The 23,081-nt window shown below is 41.3% G+C and overlaps 1 protein-coding gene across 2 annotated transcripts; it reads left to right on the top strand.

Moving 5' to 3' along the window:
- The first annotated feature begins 1,519 nt into the window (after positions 1-1,519).
- sapcd2 (suppressor APC domain containing 2) lies at positions 1,520-14,367 on the top strand. 2 transcript variants are annotated; one of them, XM_039780174.1, is made up of 6 exons: positions 1,520-2,594; positions 5,928-6,061; positions 10,091-10,237; positions 10,867-10,968; positions 12,534-12,641; positions 12,747-14,367. In XM_039780174.1, the coding sequence occupies exons 1-6, from the start codon at positions 1,811-1,813 to the stop codon at positions 12,873-12,875; spliced, it is 1,404 nt and encodes a 467-aa protein (XP_039636108.1). In that variant the 5' UTR covers positions 1,520-1,810; the 3' UTR covers positions 12,876-14,367. The 2 variants fall into 2 exon arrangements, with proteins under 2 accessions (XP_039636108.1, XP_039636107.1); XM_039780173.1 differs by having other exon boundaries at positions 1,540-2,594; positions 12,531-12,641.
- The last annotated feature ends 8,714 nt before the right edge of the window (positions 14,368-23,081 follow it).

The raw sequence follows: 23,081 nt of genomic DNA, 5'->3' as shown, positions 1-23,081 counted from the left end.
CAATTCAAACAAATTGATGTGTTAACAAGAACAACTGGTGTGTGATTGACTGTCAGCGGGAGGTGGGTGACAGCACATGTTTGTGGGGGATTTATTGATTGTGTGTCCTCTCTTTCAGCCTCTTCTCTCATAAAGAAAAATGTACAGTGCATTTTAAACATATGGAAAATGTATGATTCAATACCTGGTCTGACAGGAAAAATAACTGAATAACATGCATTAGGCAATTGTTAAATACAAAGAGTCCTTTGTGTGAGTGTGACAGTATCTTCAACGTTAATCACTGCTAAAGGTTATGCAGATGATGACAGGATGAGAGCTCAAGTCTGGGCAGGTTATAGATAATCATGGGGCAGGGACAGATAGTTTCTCTCGTGTGACTCATTGCTAAAGAAACAGAAGACGTGTCCCTGAAGTGCCAGAAATGGTTGCAATGTGTTTTGAATCTGTGAAAGTTGGATTTATGTGTGTTATGGAGCAGGGCGACTGCAGCTGTCCAGCCTGACTGAGAGAAAACCTTGATATACATCACATTACGTTATATCAAAGGTGATGCATGATGAAAGGGTCTTTGTAAGGAAGGAAGAAACACAGTTAACACTTAAGATAGTATACATTGTCATTGTTTTCACTTGATAGTAGCCTTAGTTGGAGGAAGGGCTATTGTGTAAGTTATTACCAAATCAATTAGGTAAAGTTTTATGCTTTAATTGTAACTTGTTACATATCAGTGGTTGTGTCTTTGAGATATCCCCACATGATGCATAACATGAAATAACTCAGGTACATCTAAAAATATGAGCAAATATATAGATTATTTTAAATTCTAGTATAACCTCCATAAAAATGGCAACTGTATACGCTCTCAATGTAGGCTACTTATATCTGCAATGAATCACTGGACCAAGCAGACACAATACAGTGAGTGGACACAATACCATGAACACTGTACAATCTAATGCAACATAGAACAATAGCTCTTGTTCAGTTTTTTTGTATAAAGAGGTGTTGAACACATTATTTTGTAATACACATAGGTCAGGAGCTTTACAATTAGCCTATATGTACAACTGTGATATTTCTTTTTATCGTTTTACAGTAAATAGTTCAGTCATTTTTCCTATCAAATCACTGTGTTATAACGATTTTGTTGCTGTAGTATTATTGTTTTGACCAGAGATTTTACAATGAACAATAATGGTATAGGCTACATTTTAATATAATCAACATACGGGTAAATTGTTTAGCCTACTCATTAAAATTACATATTGCATTCCATCCAAAGTTTAAGTTATTGAACGCGGTGAAACAAAGGGACTCTGTTTCCCCATGGCTGTGTGGGGCTGTAAGGTGATAGTTTATCCAGCTCTTTCTGATTATGTTGAAGGGGGTAATATCCAGGCTTTATGAATAACGTCTCAGCATTAGTAATAACAAAAGCACAACTCAAACTGGAGCCTACCTCAGGCCTGCACCAATGAGCGCTGAGCTCGTGCACACCGCGGCCAATAGCTGGTCCCGGGACTCTTGCGCATAGCCGTTTGAAGGGCGGTCCACGGTAGAAAAAGGAAAGTATGGAACACAGGCAGCAGAGTTTTGACGGGAAAGTAGACGGCCAAAACGGTTAAATATACGACATATTTGAGGCTAAACGTCTTCAAACTGGGATTATGTAATTTGCCACTCAGTAAGCCTGTATTTATTTTATTAATCTGTATGCTCCGCTGTGTGTTTGTTTAAAGTTATCCGACTCGTGTTGGTGTGTTTTTGATTGATTAGTCGAAGATTATCAGTAACGTTAGCTACATTCATGGCTTTGATAGCGACCGATCAGGGCTGCAAACTGAACGGAACGTCGATTTACGGCCGAGTTGGGCCAAAAAAAGAAGTCTTTCAAGGCCAGACGGAGGGCTTTAAAACTGCCAAAATGCAGCCAAAAGAGACAGAGTATTCAACAGATGGCCTGCCAAAAGCCTTTCTGCACAGCCTGAGGACCCTGTTTGACATTTTGGATGATGGTGGACGGGGCTATGTCCACATCTCGGAGATCGAGAGCCGCTGGCAGGGGGCAGACACCCGGGAACTGCCCGGCGGGGTGCTGGGCTGCCTCAGGAGGGTCACCCCACCGCATGGCTGCCTCACCTTTGAGCGGTTCGTTGCGGGGCTGCGTTACTCCATGCTCAACCCGGAGCACAGCGCCCACTTCAAGGCCCAGGCTGCCGTCCACCCGCAGCAGGTACCAAAGCAGCCCCAGAAACCCGCCCCGCTGTCCACATGCAGTGTTGGGACACGGGTTGAGAACAAGGTCCGTCCGCTGGGACCGAGCAACGTGACAAACACCCAGCAGCACCGGGCGTCCTCTCTGCAAAGCCGGGCCAGGTCAGAGGAGGGGGCCGGGTACCCCGCGTGTGGACCTGTGCGGTACAGCGCGGGCTTCGAGAGGTCCGGGCGGAGTTTGGAGCAGAATTCCGTCGCTACAGGGGGCGGGTGTTACCGGGCCGACCCGGGCCATGCCACCAAACCCACACAGCCCCAGCAGAGCCGGGTCAGGTCTATTGAGTCGCTCGCTCTGGAGTCACCGCAGCTCGAAGGAAGTAAGTACCATAAAAGCCTATGTATATAGTTCTAAATGATGTCTGTGCGTGCGTGTTTGAGGAGGTTTGGGGACCATGTCTGTCAAAATCATGCAGTTGTATGTGCATCTCACCACCTTCCTTTTATCGACTGTAATTCAATTAGCCTATCTGTTAGTTCTTTTTTTCTATTTATGTTTAGCTCATACCATGTCAGGAAATAGTGAAAAATACCTATCATGAAAGCCCAGTGAGGTCTTTAAATTGCTTGTTTTGACTGACCAACTGTACAAAAGTCAAACATTGAATTCACAATGATCATCATGCAATTTAATTCCCATCCCACGTTAAGAATTTATAATTCTACTCTTTGTGCCTTAGTTTATAGATTTGCTGTTGACTTAAATCAAAGACAAACTTTTATCTGGATACCAAAAACATGTGCATGAACATGAGTTAGAAGAAGAGCTACTGCGTCCCTGCATATCCACCAGAACACAGAACAAAATTCACTTGAGACGGAATTCCAATGAGCAAACCATTTGATTGCTTGCATAACTGAGTTAATATGTCCATTGCAGTCTTGCCAGCTTCGATCTCATATTCTAATTTAATTGGATGCAGTGATCCATATTGTACACACAAGTGCACAATGTCTGCAGAGTTGTATGTTAGTATTTGTTATCCAGAATGAGCCCTACAATGGTAGAAATGTTATCTTTAAAAGTGAGTCTTTACGTGCATCTCATCTACAACAGTTATTGTTGGTTTTTGACAACACACTTCTCAGATATCAGTATTATGTCACAGCTTAAACAGGCCCTGTTTAAGGGCCCATGAGTTAACTTTGGGTGGCTAGTTGAATAATTGCTGTTGTTAACCCCAGGTCAGGTCAGAGGTCGTGTCAGAAATTCCTGCAGAAATGTATCTTGAGGGTTTTCACCCTCTGACTGGGGAACAACTGTGATGTTCAATTGTATGCGTGTTCATTTGTTCAGTTTTTCATTGGTGAGCTGGATGTAGGTTGGAGGAGCCGCTGCTGAGAAATTCCCAGTTTGCCTGCTCATTATCTTGTTATACATACAGGCTCTCGCTCATACAAACTCACTTTGGTTTCTCTTGCTCTCACAATCATACGAGTTATTTCACATCCTCTCTCTCTCTCTCTCTCTCTCTCTCTCTCTCTCTCTCTCTCTCTCTCTCTCTTTCTCTCTCACACACACACACACACACACACACAATTAGTCTGTCCGAGTTTGCTGATCTCTGTACAGCCAGGCCTGTCTGGAGCTATAAGAGTGACACTCGCACACTTTCTCTGTCGAGCCCTCTGGGCTTTTACTGCTTAGACCACTTGCATTACAAGTACAGTGTTTTTCTTCAGATAGATGGATAGATGGACTGATAAACTATATGGCCAAAAGGTCACATACTCTTGTTTACGTTTGTCAGTTTTTTGTGCGAAATTTTAATGCTACAATATACAATGACAATGTCCTTGTGCACAAAGCAAGGTCCCTGGAAAAAAAAGGCTCTCTGAGTTTGGTGTGGTAGAACTTGAGCCTGCACCTCAACCCCGTCCAACAGGATGATTGAATGAATGAATGATTGGCCTGTTTCTAAAATCTTGTGGAAAGCTTTACCAGAGTAACGGGACTGTTACAGCAGCATATTAATGCCCATAGTAGTGGAATCAGATGTGATCAGTGCATCCAAAAATCACTTATGTGTGTAATATTATGTCCACTTACTTTTTTAGCAGACCAGCAGTGTAATCTCTCACATGCAGCCAAGCCCTTTTGGATTAGGCCAGATTACATCAGACAGGCCAGGGCTCACTGAATCACGGCAGTGGTGAAATCCTCCCCAACACCCTAGACAGCACCACAAAGTCATTTCACTCTCCTTCACTTTCTCATGGTTTTGGTAAAGTAGCAGTGGTGTTCTTTCATCTAAAAATCTGATAACAATAGAATACCTTAGTTGATATGTGGAAAATACCACACAACAAATACCACTGCGATGCTTTGACACGTTTACACATAATTCGGAGGGCTTGGAGTTTAGCCTCGACTTTATCAGACCGACACATCTTTCAGCTGTGATAGAAAACCCTCAGAAACACACAGAAAAAGGTACAAACTCCACACAGAAATGAGCAGAGATTGACTGAGAGTTGAAGGGGAACCGGGCAGAGAAATCTTTTAATATCTTATCCGGAATAACTGAGTTGGGTTTCAAAGTTCGTTCTTGAGCTTGGAAATGGCAGCTGACAAAACACTCTCTGCATTAGGTCTATTTAGCTTTGGAGCTTTCGATCAAATCATGATCTTCCTTGGCAGACGGGGTTTGCTAAAGTGGACAGAAGTCTGACTCTCTGTCTTTCTCTTGATCACAACAAAGCAAACATCCTAACTTTTTGGGAAACCTGGCCAAAAAAACAAAACAGAAAGTGGTATTTACTACCCACTGATTGTAAGGCTTTAGGTTTCTGAAAGTATCATTAATTCAGAGCAGTTGTCCTGTTGTTGAGCTTTCTGAGATGTTCTCTCTACAGTGTGCTTAAGCTCAGATACTTCACATATTTCTGTCTGCTCCACTGAACTCATCCTCAGTCAAGTAAGTTTAGTGTCCAGACTCATTTGCAGAGTACAGCTCCCTCCTGTGGTATACACTGGCAACTCAAATGCATTATGGGGCCAAATTATTGTATTATAGTATTTTGCCCAGTGTTGCATGCCCTTTTTAAGACATTGCAATTTGAGCGTTTTCCCTCTGTATAAGGGAAAAGACATAATTCTACATATTTGATAGAATTGTGTGGCATACATCTGTCATTGCAAGCCCCTAAAGTGTCCCTACACTGTTATCACAGTTATGTTCAGCTGGCAACCAGTGAAACTGCAGTTATTAATGAGTGCATACCTGACCTTAGGGGTGTTGAAATCAATCATTGCATCGATGCATGGCAATGCAGACCTGGACGATTCTGTATGGATGCAGCTTTACAGACCATAATCGATTATTGCCTACTGATGTTACTTGTTGATTTTCCGGTCGCTGCTTTTGTCTGTTGTCTGCTGTGTTCAATCTCCGCTATATTCAGGAAGTGTCTTTTTTAAGAGCAGATACAATAAAAAGGGGAGTTCACATCTGACTGATTGAATTTGTTGTATGAAAACCATGTGTAGCAATAAATCATAATATAAAGGGATTGATGCATCGGGATATCGAATCGAATCGATTTGAATCGTTGACAGGATAATTGTAATCAAATTGAATAGTGAGACCAGTGAAGATTCACACCCCTACCTGACAGTCTTGATTAAGTCTGTGTGTTTCATATTTGTCTAGGTGCTGTGAAATCAGGTTTACCAAGATCTCAGAGCGAATCAGCAACAGGATTTACTAGCGGCTCCAGGCGACACGGGCGGAGTCGGGAAGAGCAGAGGCGGCATACCATATCCAACGGAGTCGATTACGGAATGGTTGGTACACACACACACACACACACACACACACACACACACACACACACACACACACACACCTCTACACCCAACAGTCTCTACAAAGCGTCTTAAAGGGGCCACATCTGGGCCATAGTTTTACTCATGTTTCAGTCAGGAACTATTCTGTATGTCAGTGCTGTGCATGCATACGGTTTTCATTAATAACTGGTTAAACAGCAATCCAGGTCATTAGTTGACATTAGTGCTGCATGGGTCTGCTGAGGATCCACCCCGTTTCTATTCATTTACCTGTGAACGACCTACCATTTCCAACCTGCTTCTTTAAAAATATCACTTCATTTCAAAACCTTTAAACTTCACAGGTAAAACCACAGTCCCTGCAAACCTAATAAACCTGCACATCACTACAGTAGTTGACATGCAAACATCACATTCTGTTGGAATAACCCAGTAAAGCTCATATTTTGATGATAAAAAAGAACCAAAGACAGAGAGATGTGTGGCTGATTTTAATATAAAAGACGGTACTGCATGTTGGAAACACTTCTTCTCGCGTTTGGTTTACATTACAGCACAAACAAAACGTGTGGTAGCAATTAGTGGGCTTTCTTTCCACTGTATTAGATTTAACTCAGTCTTCAGTCAAATAAGGGAGGTGGATGTTGTTCTGATGCTTTTTTTGCCAACAGAGTGATTGTAATTGATTAATAGTTCAATAATTTTTCAAGCAAAAATGCCAAAAACTGATGGTTCCAGCTTCTTACTGTAAATGTGAAGATTTACTGCCTTTTCTTTGACTTACTGTATATGAAGGTAAATTGAATAAATTTGGGTATTGGTCTCTTGGTTGAACTAAACACACATTATAAATGTCATCGTTGGCTCTGCGAAACTGTGATGTGTTTTTGTGTTTTGTTTTCTCATTTATTAGACTGCCAGATTAATAAATGATAAAAAAAAGTCTTTAATTGCAGCCCTAAAGAACCATGTCCAGTAACTTTGCACCAGTTGTTAAAACTGACAAAATGTGACAACCACTGGATGAAGGTGTAACATTACATACAGAGAGACAGAGAGATGTGTGGCTGATTTTAATATAAAAGACTAAGGAGATTTTTCATAGTTTTCAGCTGATCATTCCTCAGTGGGTGGAAAATGATTTTTCTTTAGTATCTGTCTCATTCTAGTGTTGGGTAAAAGAGTAGAGGATCAGTAGTAAACGACTTTCAGAGAGACAGAGGTCTGCTTGGACTAAAACATTGATGACTTTAAGTGTGATCGGATATAACAGGGATTGAGGCTTTTAAAGATATATGTCAGAAAATATTTTAGTTACACAGAAAAGTAAACAATAGAAGCATGGAAATTCCAGGAAAAGTTTTTCTAGTAGAGGCTTTTATCCATTTCACTCTCTATTGGCCCCCACATTCCCCTCCTATCGCTCCGCCCTCTGCTTCCCCCTCACTCTGCCCCTCCCACCCTTCAGTCGGGAGCTCATGCCTCCCTTCACTCTCCGTCTCTCCCCCTGCCTCACCATTTCTCACTCTCTCTAGCTCACCTCCTCTCCCTCTTTCTCTCCCTGTTTGTGTCGCCGTCTCCGTCTCTTGGCCTCTGTGTCTGGAGAGGCTGATTATCCGGCTCCCCTCCTTCTCCCTCCCTCCCTCCCTGCCCCTCTCCTCCTCCCCCTTCCCTCTGGCCCTCCCACCCAGGCCGACTTGGCCCGCTGCTGCCCTGATGGTAGTGAGCCGGGTCGGGCCCAGGGGCCTGGTAGAAGTAGAGGACTCGCTCAGCCGGCCTGGCCCAGCCTGGACAGCTGTGTTGGCTGCCTACACTACCGTCTTCATCCCCCTCAGCAGTAGCCTCTACAGCAGCAAGGCCCTGCACTTTTTCCTCTGGGTGAGTAGGATGAGAGGGAGAGAAAGTCGGAGAAGGAAAGGGAGAGATGGTTGTAGAGGATATATGAAATTAAAGTTTGTCCTTGAAATGGTTTTATAGAGAGTGTATTTCAGCATTCAAAGATATGCATCAGGTTGTTTTGATATTTAATTGTGACAGTTGACAAATAGAATTGGGAGAATTTAGTGTTTGTTGAACAGAATAAACTAGTTATTTGGGCTAGTTTTAGGGACTATAGGCTCTGACCTGCTGTGGTATTGTCGAGCTTTAGTAGTTAAACTAGTGCTGAGAGGAGTAGTTGATTAATCGTTTAGTAGATTGACAGAATTTAATTAACAACAATGTTTCAAGTCGTTTATCAAGCGAGAATGCCGATTATGAGCTGGTTACAGTTCCTCAAATGATGACTTATTACTTTACTACTTGTATTACTTACTGTTTTATATTATTGTAAGTTAAATATCTTTGAGTTATGAACTTTTTGTTTGACAAAACAAGCAAGAACTTGATGTGATTTTTCAGTGTTTTTCTAACATTTCATAAACTTACAGTTATGATTAATCAATCAATCAATCAATCAATAATGAAATATTTTCCTCTTCCTCAGGAGCGTTGGGTCTTTTTGTTAGCTCTAACCTCTTGTGGTATTGTAGAGCTTTATGTTTTGGAAAGTGCTGAAAGGAGTTGATTAGTAGATTGACAGAATTGACCACAACATTTTAAGTTATTGATCAAGAATACATTCTAATATATCCTTTTAAATGTTTGGATTTGCTGCTTTTCTCTATGAAATTTAAAGCTAAATTGCATATATTTAGGTTTGTATCGACTAATCACTAAAATAGTGGACAGATGAATCCATGTAAATAGTTAGTTGTAGCCCTAAACTTTTCTTTGTTTCAGGGACTTTTGAACTTGTATATTGCCTCTGATCTGCTGTCGTAATGAAGAGCTTCAAGGTTCAGACCACACAGTTTCACAGTGCTTTGTAGATGCGGTTTGAAAGGCTGTTATGTTCTTCTTTGTGTTTTCAGTTAAACAGCTTGTGCAACGGGTGTCATGTTATTGTATGTGCGTTGTCGTGTGTATTCATGCCGGCTCATTCAGCCAGCACACAAACATACATGCCGACTTTTCCATAACCTTTCCACAGTTTGCTGCTCTGTTCCCTCTCTGTGTGTATTTTCTCTTTTTTTCTAACTTCTTTTAAACAGTGGGTTTTCCTGCCTGGGGACTACGGTACATTCATGCAGCTTGACACTGGGTCATGCTTCATTCTAGACACGGGCCATACCCCTCCGGGTCTCCGACCCCCTCCTCTTCCCCTAAACTCCCCTTCCTATCGTCTTCTGTGTGTTTCAGGCTCTTTGGGAAAGAGCACAAATATGTTAAACAGGGTTTGATTTAGACTCTTGAATCCCTTGTCCCATTTCAGTTTACTTTCGCAACATGTATCCCTGTGTATGAGCATGGCTGTGTTTTAAACAGCACTGATGAGCGATGATCAGAGGAATGTACTGAGCCGCACAGGGGACGCAGGGATGGAGTGATGGGTGGACAGAAAGATGACACACCAGGTGGCTGAATGCCAGCAATGAGGCCTGGACTGTGGCAGTGTGCCGCATGGACAGCCTGGTCAGCACAACTCAATGCAGCCTCCACACACACACACACACACACACACACACACAGGGGTGGCCATAGTTGAAGTGCTGTTTACCCCATTCTTAGGTTGCTGCGTGGTTGCCATGACGCCGGACTGATTGCTCCTCTAAACATTGTTCAGGATGGGAAAGAGTCTGGCACAATTGGTATGGTGCCATTGTCTCTGCCAGCACAAAAGAGTTTGCTGCAGATGCCCTTGTGAAAAGATGGGAGTTTGTCTACCATGCAGGCTGCTGACAGAAATCAATAATTAGATTTAATCTTGGCAGCGATCTGAAAGCTGTCTTAGTGATGGCATGGGAAATAAAAAAAATGAAATGTTTTCTGTCTGTATGTGAGATCTGCACAGAAAGTGATTTCAGGCGGGTTTGTTTTTGTCTGTTTTTAATTACATTTTTCTCTTTCTTCTTCCACCCCTTTCCTGTCCCCCTCCTTTTCACTCTCCAACAACATACTCTCCTTTTTAACTTTCAACTCACACAGTTGAAGCAAATGAAAGAGCTGGAGCAGGAGAAGGACTCCCTGCTGGCGGGCCTGGAAGTGGTGGAGCGGGCCCGCGACTGGTACCAGGGACAAATCCACAATGTCACAGAGAGACAGCGGCAGGTCGGCCAGAGCTCCCACTGCGCGGTCAGTTCAAACACTGTTGCAACCTTTTTTTATTATAATTATTATTATTATTATTATTGATATGGAAAATATCTAATCATGAGAATATATTTCCATGATTTATAGCTGTTGAACTTCTTATATTTCCAAATAAAACAACATTGACAAATGTTTTGAACATAAAAAACATCTGAACTATGAACTCTATCTGTTGGGAGAGAAGTAAAGTATCAGAATTTGGATAAAGTTCGTCAGAAAAGAAATTTAAGGGCTCCTTTTTTCAGTTTTTTTTATTCATGGTCAGCAGTCAAACAGGGTAAAATACTTTGTGGTAGAAGAAAAGGCAAACATTTTTTCTTTTCTAACTCTAACCCACAGTAGCCTCAGTAATCTGTAATCTAACCCTAACCCTTCAGTATGATCTGGCAGTTGCAGAAGAATATGTTCTCAAGTATTAAAAAAAAAATATTTTGACAAGTGTTCTTTTTCAGAGTATATTCTCCTCATTTACTATTTTAAGTTAATTTCCCTTTACCAAATCTTGTAATGAGTTTGTTAAGTCATCGTCCCTCCTTATCGTGACATTTTTCAGACCTTTAACTACTTTCTTAAATTTCATACTAATTGTCTTTTATGTTCTCTACTCTCAGGATTTCTTCACAGAAGCCAATCAGAGTCGCATGAATGTTCTAATTCCCAAATTGCAAGAAGTCAACCGCTGCCTTAACGACCTTATTTCCTGCTCTGGGATGGTGAGTGTTTGCTGCCCCATTGACTTTTGCATTTTTATGTGATATGAAGGATTGAGATTAGTCAAGTAATTCTCAATGTCTCACTATCTTGATATATAACGTAAATATAAATGATCATATGTATGGATGTATTCATATGGGAGTTTTTATAGGTGTTTCGATACTTGATCACTGTGTGGATACCTGCTGTGATTTGCTGTCGCACAAAACTAGAACTGCACAATGTTTTGATTAAATTGGATGTTGGAGAGAGTGCAACTGGATCAGGTCAATGTCTGCTGCACATGAAGCTCCGACAGATGTTATGAGAAATTTAAACATCAAATGTTAAAAATTACAAAGAAATTCAAGATTATACCACATTAATGAACCCCAGTATGCTCACAAGTCATGGGATTGTGGTAAATGTTAAGTGATTGTCATAACTGACAGTTTTATCAGATGGCTTATTCATCGTTTTATTTTACGTGGTGATTTTTAGCCATACTAGTGGCATGGCCCTAGGGATGGCAGTGTCCTGAAAGTTTGTTGAGATATTCATGTCCCCCTCAGGATGAATTGTAAAAACTTTGGTGATCTCCTGACTTTTCATTTAGAGCCATCACTAGGTCAACATTTTAATTTTTTCAATACTTTTATACCTTCATTATAACTAATGACATTCCCATCAGCGCCAGCTGTACTTTGTGTTTCATGCTAATTAGCATATGTTAGCATACTAACATGTTAACCTAAGAATAAGACCATGGTAAACATTAGCATGTTTACAGTGTCACTATTAGCATTTCAATCAGGCGAGACTTCCTTGCTATTATGAACATGTTTATTGTACAAGACAGAATATGAAAATGCAATGTGCAAAGTCTCTGGAGATTAGACTCCATCGAATCCATATGTTATAAAAGGGGTAGTGAACCCAAACATATCCCCCGATGGAGTCCAGACACTGGTGAAGGTGCCCAGGAACCAATCAAGATAGCCATACAGCTGACGAACCACGGCGTAAGTGGGTGAGACGACCGGTGGATGAAGAGGAGGAGGCGGGACGCACTCTATTCCTGAAACGACAACTGACAACCGCAGAGGAGAGAGAAGATTTAAAACAGGATGTCATGCTGTGATTGGCTTGTGATACGTAGCTGAATCTGATTGGTTTAACTAACAATGAAACAGCTGAATCCAATTGTCTGCTGACAAGTGAATGCCATGGAACAGCTGATCAATTAGGAGTGATGAAAGACGCAATTAGAAGTCTTCCTTTAAGAACTTACGCTGAGCTTGATGTTAATATGCTAACGTTAGCATTTAGCTCAAAGCACCACGGTGCCTAAGTATAGCCTCAGAGCCGCTAACATGGCTGTAAAAAAAAATGTCAAAATGCTGACATTGCTTAGCTTATTATTGGGGAATTTGTGTGTCTCAAAGCTGAACGCTGTGAATATTAAAACTCTAAATATTCTTTTGTGAAATTTCTGTCTGCACCAGGTTCTTGGAAGCTGGTTGTACTAGACATGTAAATAATGACACTTTCCCTTTAACACTGGTTCCTCTTTGTTTCTCAGCAGTCATTTCCTTCCAGCGCTGCTCAGACAGCAGCTAATCCCCAGCCTCCGGCTCCGGCCCCTCCACAAGCCATCCAGAGACTGAAGGACCAGAACCGACTTCTCACACAGGTTCGACACAGTCAACGCACTGCCAGTAGACATGAGTCACTAATAGTTACGAGTCAGTGCTGTTGTTTTCAGTCACTCACTTCATTTATTTTCCTTTTCATTTAGGAGGTGACGGAGAGGAGCGAGCGGATCGCGCAGCTGGAGCAGGAGAAGTCGGCATTGATAAAACAGCTGTTTGAGGCTCGAGCCCACAGTGCACAAGACACCAGCACCATGGACTCCACCTTCATCTGAAAACAATTACACTCCAACCAACACCATAGCATGTTAGCACCATGATTCAGCTTGGAATCATCGTGATGCTGGTCTGGAGCAAAACGTTTATAAGACTGTAAGCTGACTGTTGTTTACCCACACTTGTAGCAGTGATGCACCTTTCAGCCATGACACCCCCACACCCATGACTGCAGCATGTAGCTACTCCACTTCGCTCCACCCCAAACCATGCACTACCTAGATGTGAATACTCCGAGAAAAACCTGACCCGAATGACTTGACCTGAGAGAGTCCCTTACTTGGCGCCTTTTAGGTGTCCTGCATAAACACTCCAACTGAGCTGAGAAGGCTGGAACGCTATCAAGAAACCAGTCGGGTCTCATGAGATCCCATCACTGCATTTCTTGCAGGATCACAGCATCTGCAAGATCTCCATTCCCACTCCCAAAAGACTGTTTATTTTTTTTTACTTCTGTTGCTCCGCAGGCAACATAAAAAAACTTGAACTTTAACTTAGTGGGGGGATGGTTTCTGTTGGAATAAAATGCCATATTCTTACAGTTTAATATAAACAAATCAGCTGCATCTGCTTGCTGTGACGTATCAATTACATTTATCTTAGTTTGGTACTTTGATCTAAATGATATTAAGCTACACTTTGCCCATGTCTTTTAGTATTTCCTTCCTTTTAATAATAATATGTTTACCTGACATTGGCTTTCTGGGTTTTAGAGTGTTTCATTTCAAACACTGAGAGACAGGAATTACTGAAAAGAACAGTTTTATATTATGGTAGCATGTTTATTAATGTTAGGACCTTTTATGAATTTTGAGATTTTTTTGTTAAGATTGAAAAAAAGAGAGATGGGAGGACAGCCTACAAGCCATCGAGATGTAGAGGCAGAGAGACTTGAGAAGTTTGGAAGTTTGCACGTAGAAGAGAGCTGAGGAGGACAAACATGGCAGATGGTGAATGTGTTGGAGACCGAGCTCCTTGGTTGGGAGATCAAAACAAAAGAAAATCACTTTGGCTATCTAGTGCTACATCCCCTGTATGTCTTTACAGTGGATTCTTTGCATGGGTCGTATTTTCAGCCCCAAAATATTTATCTTCTGAAGAGATTTAGTTTGAAACCTGGAGATTAGCACAGATGTAAAAACCCATTTAGTCCTCGTAAGCATCCCTCTTTACCAGGATCAGCCATGAAACGGTTGGCTTTAGACTAAAACTGTAAAAACACTCAGCCATCCACAAAGTTTACAAAAGAAATATTAGTTAGTGGGTGGCGGTAGAATAAAAAAACATTATAGCTTTATAATGGATCTGTATGGTACTGCTGGGATGTCTGCACATAACATATTGTTGATGTCTGTTTCCCACTTGTTTAATTGTATGTTTTTTGCTGCTCAAACTACATTATGTGTGAGTGAAACTCTTTTCCTTCAGCTTTCTATCAAAACTTCAGAGAAAATGTAAAATAATAAATACGACCAAACAATGCTGACTAGATTCTGTGGTTCCTTGCAATGTGTTTTTCTCATATTTACAATGCTGCAATACACTGTTATAAACACTTATATCCAAGTATAAAATGATGGATTTCGAATCCTTGTAAACCAAAGCAATGCATAATAAACATCAAATGTAGATTACAGAAATGATCACATATATTGTTCACGTTTTAGAAGTTTGTTGTCCTTCCATGTGAAGACAACCTTTTAACATTTGCACAATTTATTCTAACCTTGTATTTGTATTCAAACCTTTGTACAGATGTGGTAAATGACAATAATGATGAATCCGATCTCTCCGTTGCCAACATTAAAGTAAATCATAACTGAGCAACACTAACCACCCAGTGGTTTCTGCTTCCACGTTTTGATGTGCATGAGTGGTCGGTGAAGGCCAATTGCAATTTCATATACAGTATGTCCCATTTGGATTTCAGTGAAAGAGCTGTTTAAAACAAAGAAAACTCAACTTTCCATGAGAAAGTCTGTGAATCTCCAGGATGGTCTGTTCTGATTTGTTCTCGTATGAGTCATGAATTAAGGAGATGTCCCTAGATAGTGAGAATGATCTGATGTAATTCATGCACCACATTTCCACTTCACCCTCGGATGTGATTAGCTCTGCTCGGTTTTAATGAGGAGTAACTGGAGACCTGCACAGTTGGTGCAGTGAATCATGGATGGGGGCAGCTGTAAACTCAAGAAACTACTTAGTCACAAATAATATATACATTTATCCTACAACAATGATTCTTCATAAATCAACCTCTATTGTATACCGTATCATTCTAACTAAGGCATGTTGGTTGCCGTTTTTTCATTACAGCATGTAACATGACGTATTTAAAGTCCCCCCCTCCACTCGAAAATGTGTTTTGATTATTGTTGCTTCACTTGAATGTTTAAGCTTCACTGGCAGAATGATACTAGAAGGCTGTTTTCACATTCATACGCTGGGAAAGTTTAGCTTAAATCTAAATTTAAGACGGGCACATACAAGATGATTTTGTGACATCATAACTTGCTATCTAATATGCAACTTAACATGAGTGTGATGTGGAATGGATTTTATAATGAAGTAGGAACAATCTTGTGTTCAACAGTCACTGAAATTAAAAATATTTGTTACATTAATAGATTTAGACAGAGTAGATGTACCGCTAATTTTAAAGACCCTGAAAACTTGGTTTCAAATTAAAAAATTGCTCTATAACATTACATTTTACCAAAATAATCAACATGTAATGTAAAAGATTAAAAACATCGTTAGGTATTATTTATTAAGCGTTTAACACTCGTAAAATCACCCTTTACCGCATTGAGTCTGGCCCACTTCAGACCAGTAAGAACCACACAGACAAAAATCTGTTAGTTTTGCAACCTTGGCAGAAAGTAATGTGTTCAAGTATATAGTAAATAAGGTTATAAGGCTTATTCTGAACCTCCCCATGAGATGTCATCTTGACACTTCTCATTTTGAGACTATTGGGTAGTTAAAAATAGAAGATTGAGCAGGAGACATGGGGCTGTCCCCAAGTTTTTACAGTTGCTAGGACGCATTTCTCAATACTTGGGTCACTTTGTCAAAACTCTTCACACAGTGAGCACAACAGGAGTATATGTGGGCCAAACTGTGGATAATTTATCATTGCTTTGGCACAAAATGCATTCAATGACTACATCTTTCAAATGACATTCATTCTTTTCTCACTTCAACACAACAACCGCCAAAACTCTATGTACCTACAGGCCAATTTGCAAATGCTAACATACTGTTTTCAAAACTGTTAAACTTAAGTTAAAAACAATAACATAATAAAAAAATACTGAATAAGACAGCAATTTGCTACATTTCTACACTGCTATTGTAAAATTTGCAAATGCTAACATACTGTTTTCAAAACTGTTAAACTTAAGTTAAAAACAATAACATAATAAAAAAAATACTGAATAAGACAGCAATTTGCTACATTTCTACAGTACTATTGTAATGAAATATATTTCGAATCGAAAAATTAAATGCTATGAAAACAATTGGACAATTAGACCAACCACAGCTGATTCTCATTATGGCTGAACACCTACACAGGTGTTACTCTTTCAATTTCATTACAAAAGGAGACAACCTCAGAATAGTTTTGTATTGTGATGTCAACATGGACCCAGCCAGAGATGGAGAAGTGGCTGAAAGGGGAAGAAGAGTGGCTGGGAGGGGGCGAGGAATTCATATGCGTGGTGGAAGAAGAAGAAGAAGATCGAGAGCTGAGATTAGAGCTACTGTAATTGATCATGTAATCAATCATGGTCTCTCAATGAGAGAGGCTGGTCAGAGAGTGCAGCCAAATCTGCAACGCTCAACAGTAGCATCTATTGTTAGAGTTTTCTGACAAACCAACAGTTACAGTTTTTTCCGATTGCTAAACGACAGTGAGCACAACTGGAGTCACATGTGCAAAACTCTAACTACAGTCTGCACAGCAGCAGTTCATGTGGACCAAACTCTAGTTTGTTTCTCATTGCTTGAACACAGTTTTCAAAACTCTACACACTTATCCCATGACTTTAACCACAACCTGCACAACACTGTGGATTCACAGCACTTTGTTCAAATGCTAACACACTGCTGTCAAAACTGTGAACCACACATTCAAAACAGAATAGATTTCAGTCTGGTGCCTTTCAAACACTGGTGATTGCAATTTCAGCTGAAAGGCTAAGCAGGTGTCTTGTTTTAGACTAGTTAGTGAACACACACACACACACACACACACACACACACACACACACACACACACACACACACACATATATACATATATATATATATATATATATATATATATATATATATATATATATATATATATATATATATACTGTTATACACTGTTGTTTAGCAATCGGAAAACACTGTAACACACGTCTCAAAACAGGCTCAGTGCAGCCAAACACTATGCACAGTCCTCACTGAGATAACACACTGTCACTCAGAACACACTGAGGGTAAAAACACTAGCGTCAAACACCAATACACAAATTACAAACTTTCTCATCTTTACAGTTTGAACAATTTGAGTGACTTGACACTACTCAATAGTTTATTTAAGGAAAAAATATAGATTGTATAACATACCAATTTTTACGTAAGGTAAACAAGAAGGAATGAAAATCTGCAGTTTTCTTCAATATAGTATTTTGTCTCTAGTAATTTATGGAATTACTGGGGAAAAAAACTAAAGGTACATACGGAACAGTAACAAAGAATAGTGTGACTAATCCTGCCTCTCTCCAGCATCATGTTGCAAGTTTTCTTCATCACATTGGATGTGTGATGGGATGTTGTGCCGTTTAGCAATCGAAAAAAACTGTAACTTGTATTCTGCATGGCATCTGACTGAGCTGCACATTACAGAAGTAAATAGAGCAAAGCCTGCAAACCCACTTGTGTATAATTGCTTTTGCTTTTCTGCTTAGGACTCAACGGCTACCTCACACAGGTGGGAGACGTAGGATGTGCCACTGTTGTTATGGTCATCAGAGACAATGGCATAAAACTCACTGAGCTTCGCGACAGTCTTGACAGACAACGTTACTTTTGAAAATATTCACAGTGTAAGCATAACAACTATTTCTAGAGTCCTGAAAAAACATCAGGTCAGGATGAAGCAGTAGTATACTGTGCCTTTTGAGAGGAACTCTGAACGTGTCAGGCAACTCAGGAACCAATATGTCCAGGTAAGATCACAATACTGTTAAATACAGAACTGTTGTTGAACAAAACCAAACACACACAAAGACATACATTTTAGGTAATGTATACTACTGCAATAGCCTAACTCTTATGTTGCCTTGTGGATTTATTTGAGAGAGTCATGGAGATTGAAGGCAGGCAAACACCCCACATTTTCATCTTTGTGTATGAGGCGGGTTTCAACTTGGCCAAAACACGGCGACGAGGAAGGAATGTGATTGGGAATAGAGCCACAGTGGATGTCCCGGGCCAGAGGGGTGCCAACATCACAATGTGCGCAGCAATATCCACCGATGGACTGCTGTTACAAAAACCACTACAGTTTTTTACGATCGCTATGACACTTTTTTCAATACTTTTAACAAATTTCCTAAACTCTTAACACAGTTAGCACAACATCCGTCTTTGTAGGCTATACAATTAACACATTTCTTGTTGCTTTGACACAAAATGCATACAGTTAACACAAATTTAAAATGCTTGAACTTCTTTTACATACAAGCTCCACCAAGACCAAAACAATGGATTTTTATTTACAAATTTACAAATGCTTTCACACTGTATGTGAGAACAGATAACATGTTCTAAACCTAACTTATAGGCTAAAGTCAAAGTGAACAGCTGTTCATATTGTAAATTGAAACTCAAATATATCCCCTGCATTTAATACATGCATTTATTGAGAAACAGCTGATTGAAGTTATGCAAATAGATCAATCACAGCTGATTCCCTTCTAGGAAACACACTCAGGTGTTGAGGTTCTTTCAATCGCATGATCATATGGTAGTACAGTAAAAGAGGATCTATTTGAAGAATATACTGTAGATGAACACAGAAAATAACAAAAATGCCTTCACGAGGGAGAGGAAGAGGAGTACCAGGTCAATTCTGTCAACTGTACATTCTATAAAGCTACTCTGAGATGGGTCATTTATTTTTTGTATTGAATCTCTGCAGCAAAAGAAACAAATTGGTGGCCAGGTTGGATCAGTGGGTAGAGCAGGCGCACATATACTTGGAGGTTTATGCCTCGACGCACAGGTCCAGGGTTCAAATCCGACTTGTGACAATTTCCTGCATGTCTTCCCCCTCTCTCTCTCCCTTTCTCACCTAGCTGTCCTGTCAAATAAAGGTGGAAAAGCCCAAAAAATAATCTTAAAAAAAAATATGCATGCATTTACTAAACCCAACAAAACAAAAATTTAGAGAGGCTTCAAGAGAAACTGCAGTGCAAAACACAATCTATGATCAATACAATCACCATTGTCTGTTACTGTATATAAGGGCAGACCTGACTGACACATATAAAAAAATTGCAATTTCTGTAATTCCATGGATGTTTTGTATGATATTGTTCTATGATTGACTAAATGTTCCTGTTGGGAGAGAACATGCGTTAGTGTTTTGGAAGAATTATTTGATTTTGAGACATGATTGCATTGTTTTGGTAGACATAGTATATTGTGTTAGTGTATTATTGTATTTTGAAAATTAGTTTTGGAGTTTAGTTTACAATGTGTAATTTTGAGCATGGAATTAACTGTTTTGCCAATTGTGTGTTGTAGGTGTGTTGGTGCATTAAGAGTTTAGGAAAGTTGTTATTGGGCCATACAACACTGAGCGTCTCCTTGCATTCCTGCATGATCTCTATGAAAGGGTTGTGCTAGTTGAGGAAAGGGATGCAGAGAGAAGAAATCAGCCAATATTTATAATTGTTTGGGACAATGTGGCATTTCACCACTTCTGTGCTGTCACCGAGTGGTTTGCAGCCCATCCCAGAATGGTGTCACTTTTCCTCCCACCTTACTCTCCATTCCTCAACGCCATAGAGGAATTATTTTCCTCATGGAGGTGGAAGGTTTATGACCTCCATCCACATAATCAAATGTCCCTCCTGGAAGCAATGAATGCTGGATGCCTGGACATATCAGCAGAAGATTGCCAGGGATGGATCAGGCATGCCAGAAGATTCTTTCCTAGGTGTATTGCCCTAGATGTTATAAGATGTGATGTGGATGAGAACCTGTGGCCAAATGCAGAAGACCGAGTAGATTAGCATTCCTATTGTATCTGTATCAGTGGATGGTGTGTATACAAATTCTTGTATTTTGGAATTACTCAGTGCAAATAAAAGACAATATATTGAAGCATACTGCATCATGTCAGTAACATATATTGCAGTGAATTCTAAACAGTAGAGAGGTGTCCTTGTTTTACATAAGAAAACATTGTATAATCATGCCTGTTGTTAGTGTATTTTAGGCCATTGTTTTGGTTGTGACAAAGTGTGTTTGTTGGCTGTCAACCTTTGCTAGTGTTATGGGAGAAGGAGTTGATTTGAGACATGTATGAAGTGATTTGGTAGTTTTAGTACATTTTGAATGTGAAATGAACTGCTGTGCCAAGCTGAAAGTTGGTTAAGAGAACTGTGTTAAGGGTTTTGAAAAAGTGACCTAAGTATTGAAAAATGTATCCTAGCGCCTGTAAAAAAACCCTGTAATCATCAGCAACAAGCCTGTGGAACAGGTTGCCAGGAAATCTAAAGATGATCAGAAGTTAAGGAGGTTTTAAGCAGGAACTGAAAAAACAGCTCAGATGCCAATTTTAGTATGTTTTTTTTTGTTGTATTACTGTATTGTCTTGATGGATCTATTTAATAGATGTATGGATGTGATGATTTATGCTTGATCTGCTGCTACTTGCTCTGCATGAGGCATTGTTTAATTAAATATGTGCTAATTTGCCTAATGGTGTTTCAGTTTTTTTGAACTTGGACCCTATTTTCCCATGCATTGGTGTCTAAGTGACTAATGTGAACCAAAATCTTTTGAAATCTGTGGTCAGTATTGAGTAAGAACGCTGTAACCAGCAGCAGTAGACAGATAAGCACCAATTCAAGGTAAGAGGCTTCACTTACCATGTAAAACTGCATAGAACAAAATAAATTTCCACTTAGTGTGTGGTTTGTTTTTCAAGTTCCAGTATATGCGTTGAGTGAAAGCCATTGTTTTCTTATTGTTTCAACTTTTGTTCTGACAGAAAATAAAGCTTTTGATACAGACTGAAATATAGTTTGATACCACAGTATCATATGTTTGCCTTTTCTCTTTTTGATCAGTGCATTTGCTGCAAAAATATGCATTTTTCTTTATGACGTTTTCCAAAAGCGCATGCTGTTAGGTTCCATCCATCCATCCATCCATCTTCGTCCGCTTATCCGGTGTCGGGTCGCGGGGGGAGCAGCTCCAGCAGGGGACCCCAAACTTCCCTTTCCCGAGCAACATTAACCAGCTCCGACTGGGGGATCCCGAGGCGTTCCCAGGCCAGGTTGGAGATATAATCCCTCCACCTAGTCCTGGGTCTTCCCCGAGGCCTCCTCCCAGCTGGACGTGCCTGGAACACCTCCCTAGGGAGGCCCCAGGGGCATCCTCACCAGATGCCCGAACCACCTCAACTGGCTCCTTTCGACGCAAAAGGAGCAGTGGCTCTACTCCGAGCTCCTCACGGATGACTGAGCTTCTCACCCTATCTCTAAGGGAGACGCCAGCCACCCTCCTGAGGAAACCCATTTCGGCCGCTTGCACCCTGGATCTCGTTCTTTTCGGTCATGACCCAGCCTTCATGACCATAGGTGAGGGTAGGAACGAAAACTGACCGGTAGATCGAGAGCTTTGCCTTCTGGCTCAGCTCTCTTTTCGGCTACAACGGTGCGATAGATGGAATGTAATACCGCACCTCGCCGATTCTCCGACCACCACCTCCCCTCCATTGTCCCCTCACTCGTAACAAAACCCCAAGGTACTTGAACTCCTTCACTTGGGGTAAGGACTCATTCCCTACCTGGAGAAGGCATTCCATCGGTTTCCCTGCTGAGAACCATGGCCTCCGATTTAGAGGTGCTGATCCTCATCCCAACCGGTTCACACTTGGCTGCGAACCGATCCAGTGAGTGCTGAAGGTCGCAGGCCGATGATGCCATCAGGACCACATCATCTGCAAAAGCAGCGATGAGATCCCCAGCCCAACGAACCGCAACCCTCCCCACCCCCGACTACGCCTCGATATCCTGTCCATAAATATTACAAACAGGATTGGTGACAAAGCGCGCGCCCCTGGCGGAGGCCAACCCTCACCGGAAACGAGTCCGACTTACTGCCGGAGAACCCGACACAGCTCTCACTTTGGTCGTACAGAGATTGGATGGCCCTGAGTAGAGACCCCCTCACCCTATACTCCGCGCAGCACCTCCCACAGTATCTCCCGGGGGACCCGGTCATAGCTTCTCCAAATCCACAAAACACATGTAGACCGGTTGGGCATACTCCCAGGCCCCCTCCAGGATCCTTGCGAGAGTGAAGAGCTGGTCCGTTTTACCCACCAGGACGGAATCCGCATTGTTCCTCCTCAACCTGAGGTTCGACTATTGGCGCGGAACCCTCCTTTCCAGCACCTTGGAGTAGACTTTACCAGGGAGGCTGAGAAGTGTGATACCCCTGTAATTGGCACACACCCTCTGGTCCCCTTTTAAAAGGGGGAACCACCACCCCAGTCTGCCACTCCTTTGGCACTGTTCCAGACTTCCACGCAATGTTGAAGAGACGTGTCAACCAGGACAGCCCCTCCACACCCAGAGCCTTGAGCATTTCTGGACGGATCTCATCAATCCCCGGGGCTTTGCCACTGTGGAGTTGTTTGACTACATCAGTGACTTCCGCCTGGGAAATCGACGACAATCCCCCGTCATCCTCCAGCTCTGCCTCTAACATAGAGGGCGTATTAGTCGGATTCAGGAGTTCCTCAAAATGCTCCTTCCACCGCCCTATTACCTCCTCAGTTGAGGTCAACAGTGTCCCATCCTTACTGTACACAGCTTGGATGGTTCCCCGCCCCCTCCTGAGGTGGCGAACAGTTTTCCAGAAGCACTTTGGTGCCGACCGAAGTCCTTCTCCATGTCTTCTCC

This window comes from Perca fluviatilis, chromosome 17, assembly GCF_010015445.1.
Source record: "Perca fluviatilis chromosome 17, GENO_Pfluv_1.0, whole genome shotgun sequence".
In the NCBI taxonomy this organism is placed as follows: domain Eukaryota; kingdom Metazoa; phylum Chordata; class Actinopteri; order Perciformes; family Percidae; genus Perca; species Perca fluviatilis.
The sequence above is the reverse complement of the archived record's forward strand: the minus strand, read 5'-3'. Positions and strand labels throughout refer to the sequence as shown.

What these genes read in the sequence shown, in the direction of transcription:
- sapcd2 (XM_039780173.1), top strand. Translation starts at nt 1,811, where the DNA reads ATGGCTTTGATAGCGACCGATCAGGGCTGCAAACTGAACGGAACGTCG. An exon ending in GTCACCGCAGCTCGAAGGAA is followed by an intron (nt 2,595 to 5,927) that starts GTAAGTACCATA and finishes ATATTTGTCTAG; the next exon opens with GTGCTGTGAAATCAGGTTTA. An exon ending in GCCAGAGCTCCCACTGCGCG is followed by an intron (nt 10,238 to 10,866) that starts GTCAGTTCAAAC and finishes CTCTACTCTCAG; the next exon opens with GATTTCTTCACAGAAGCCAA.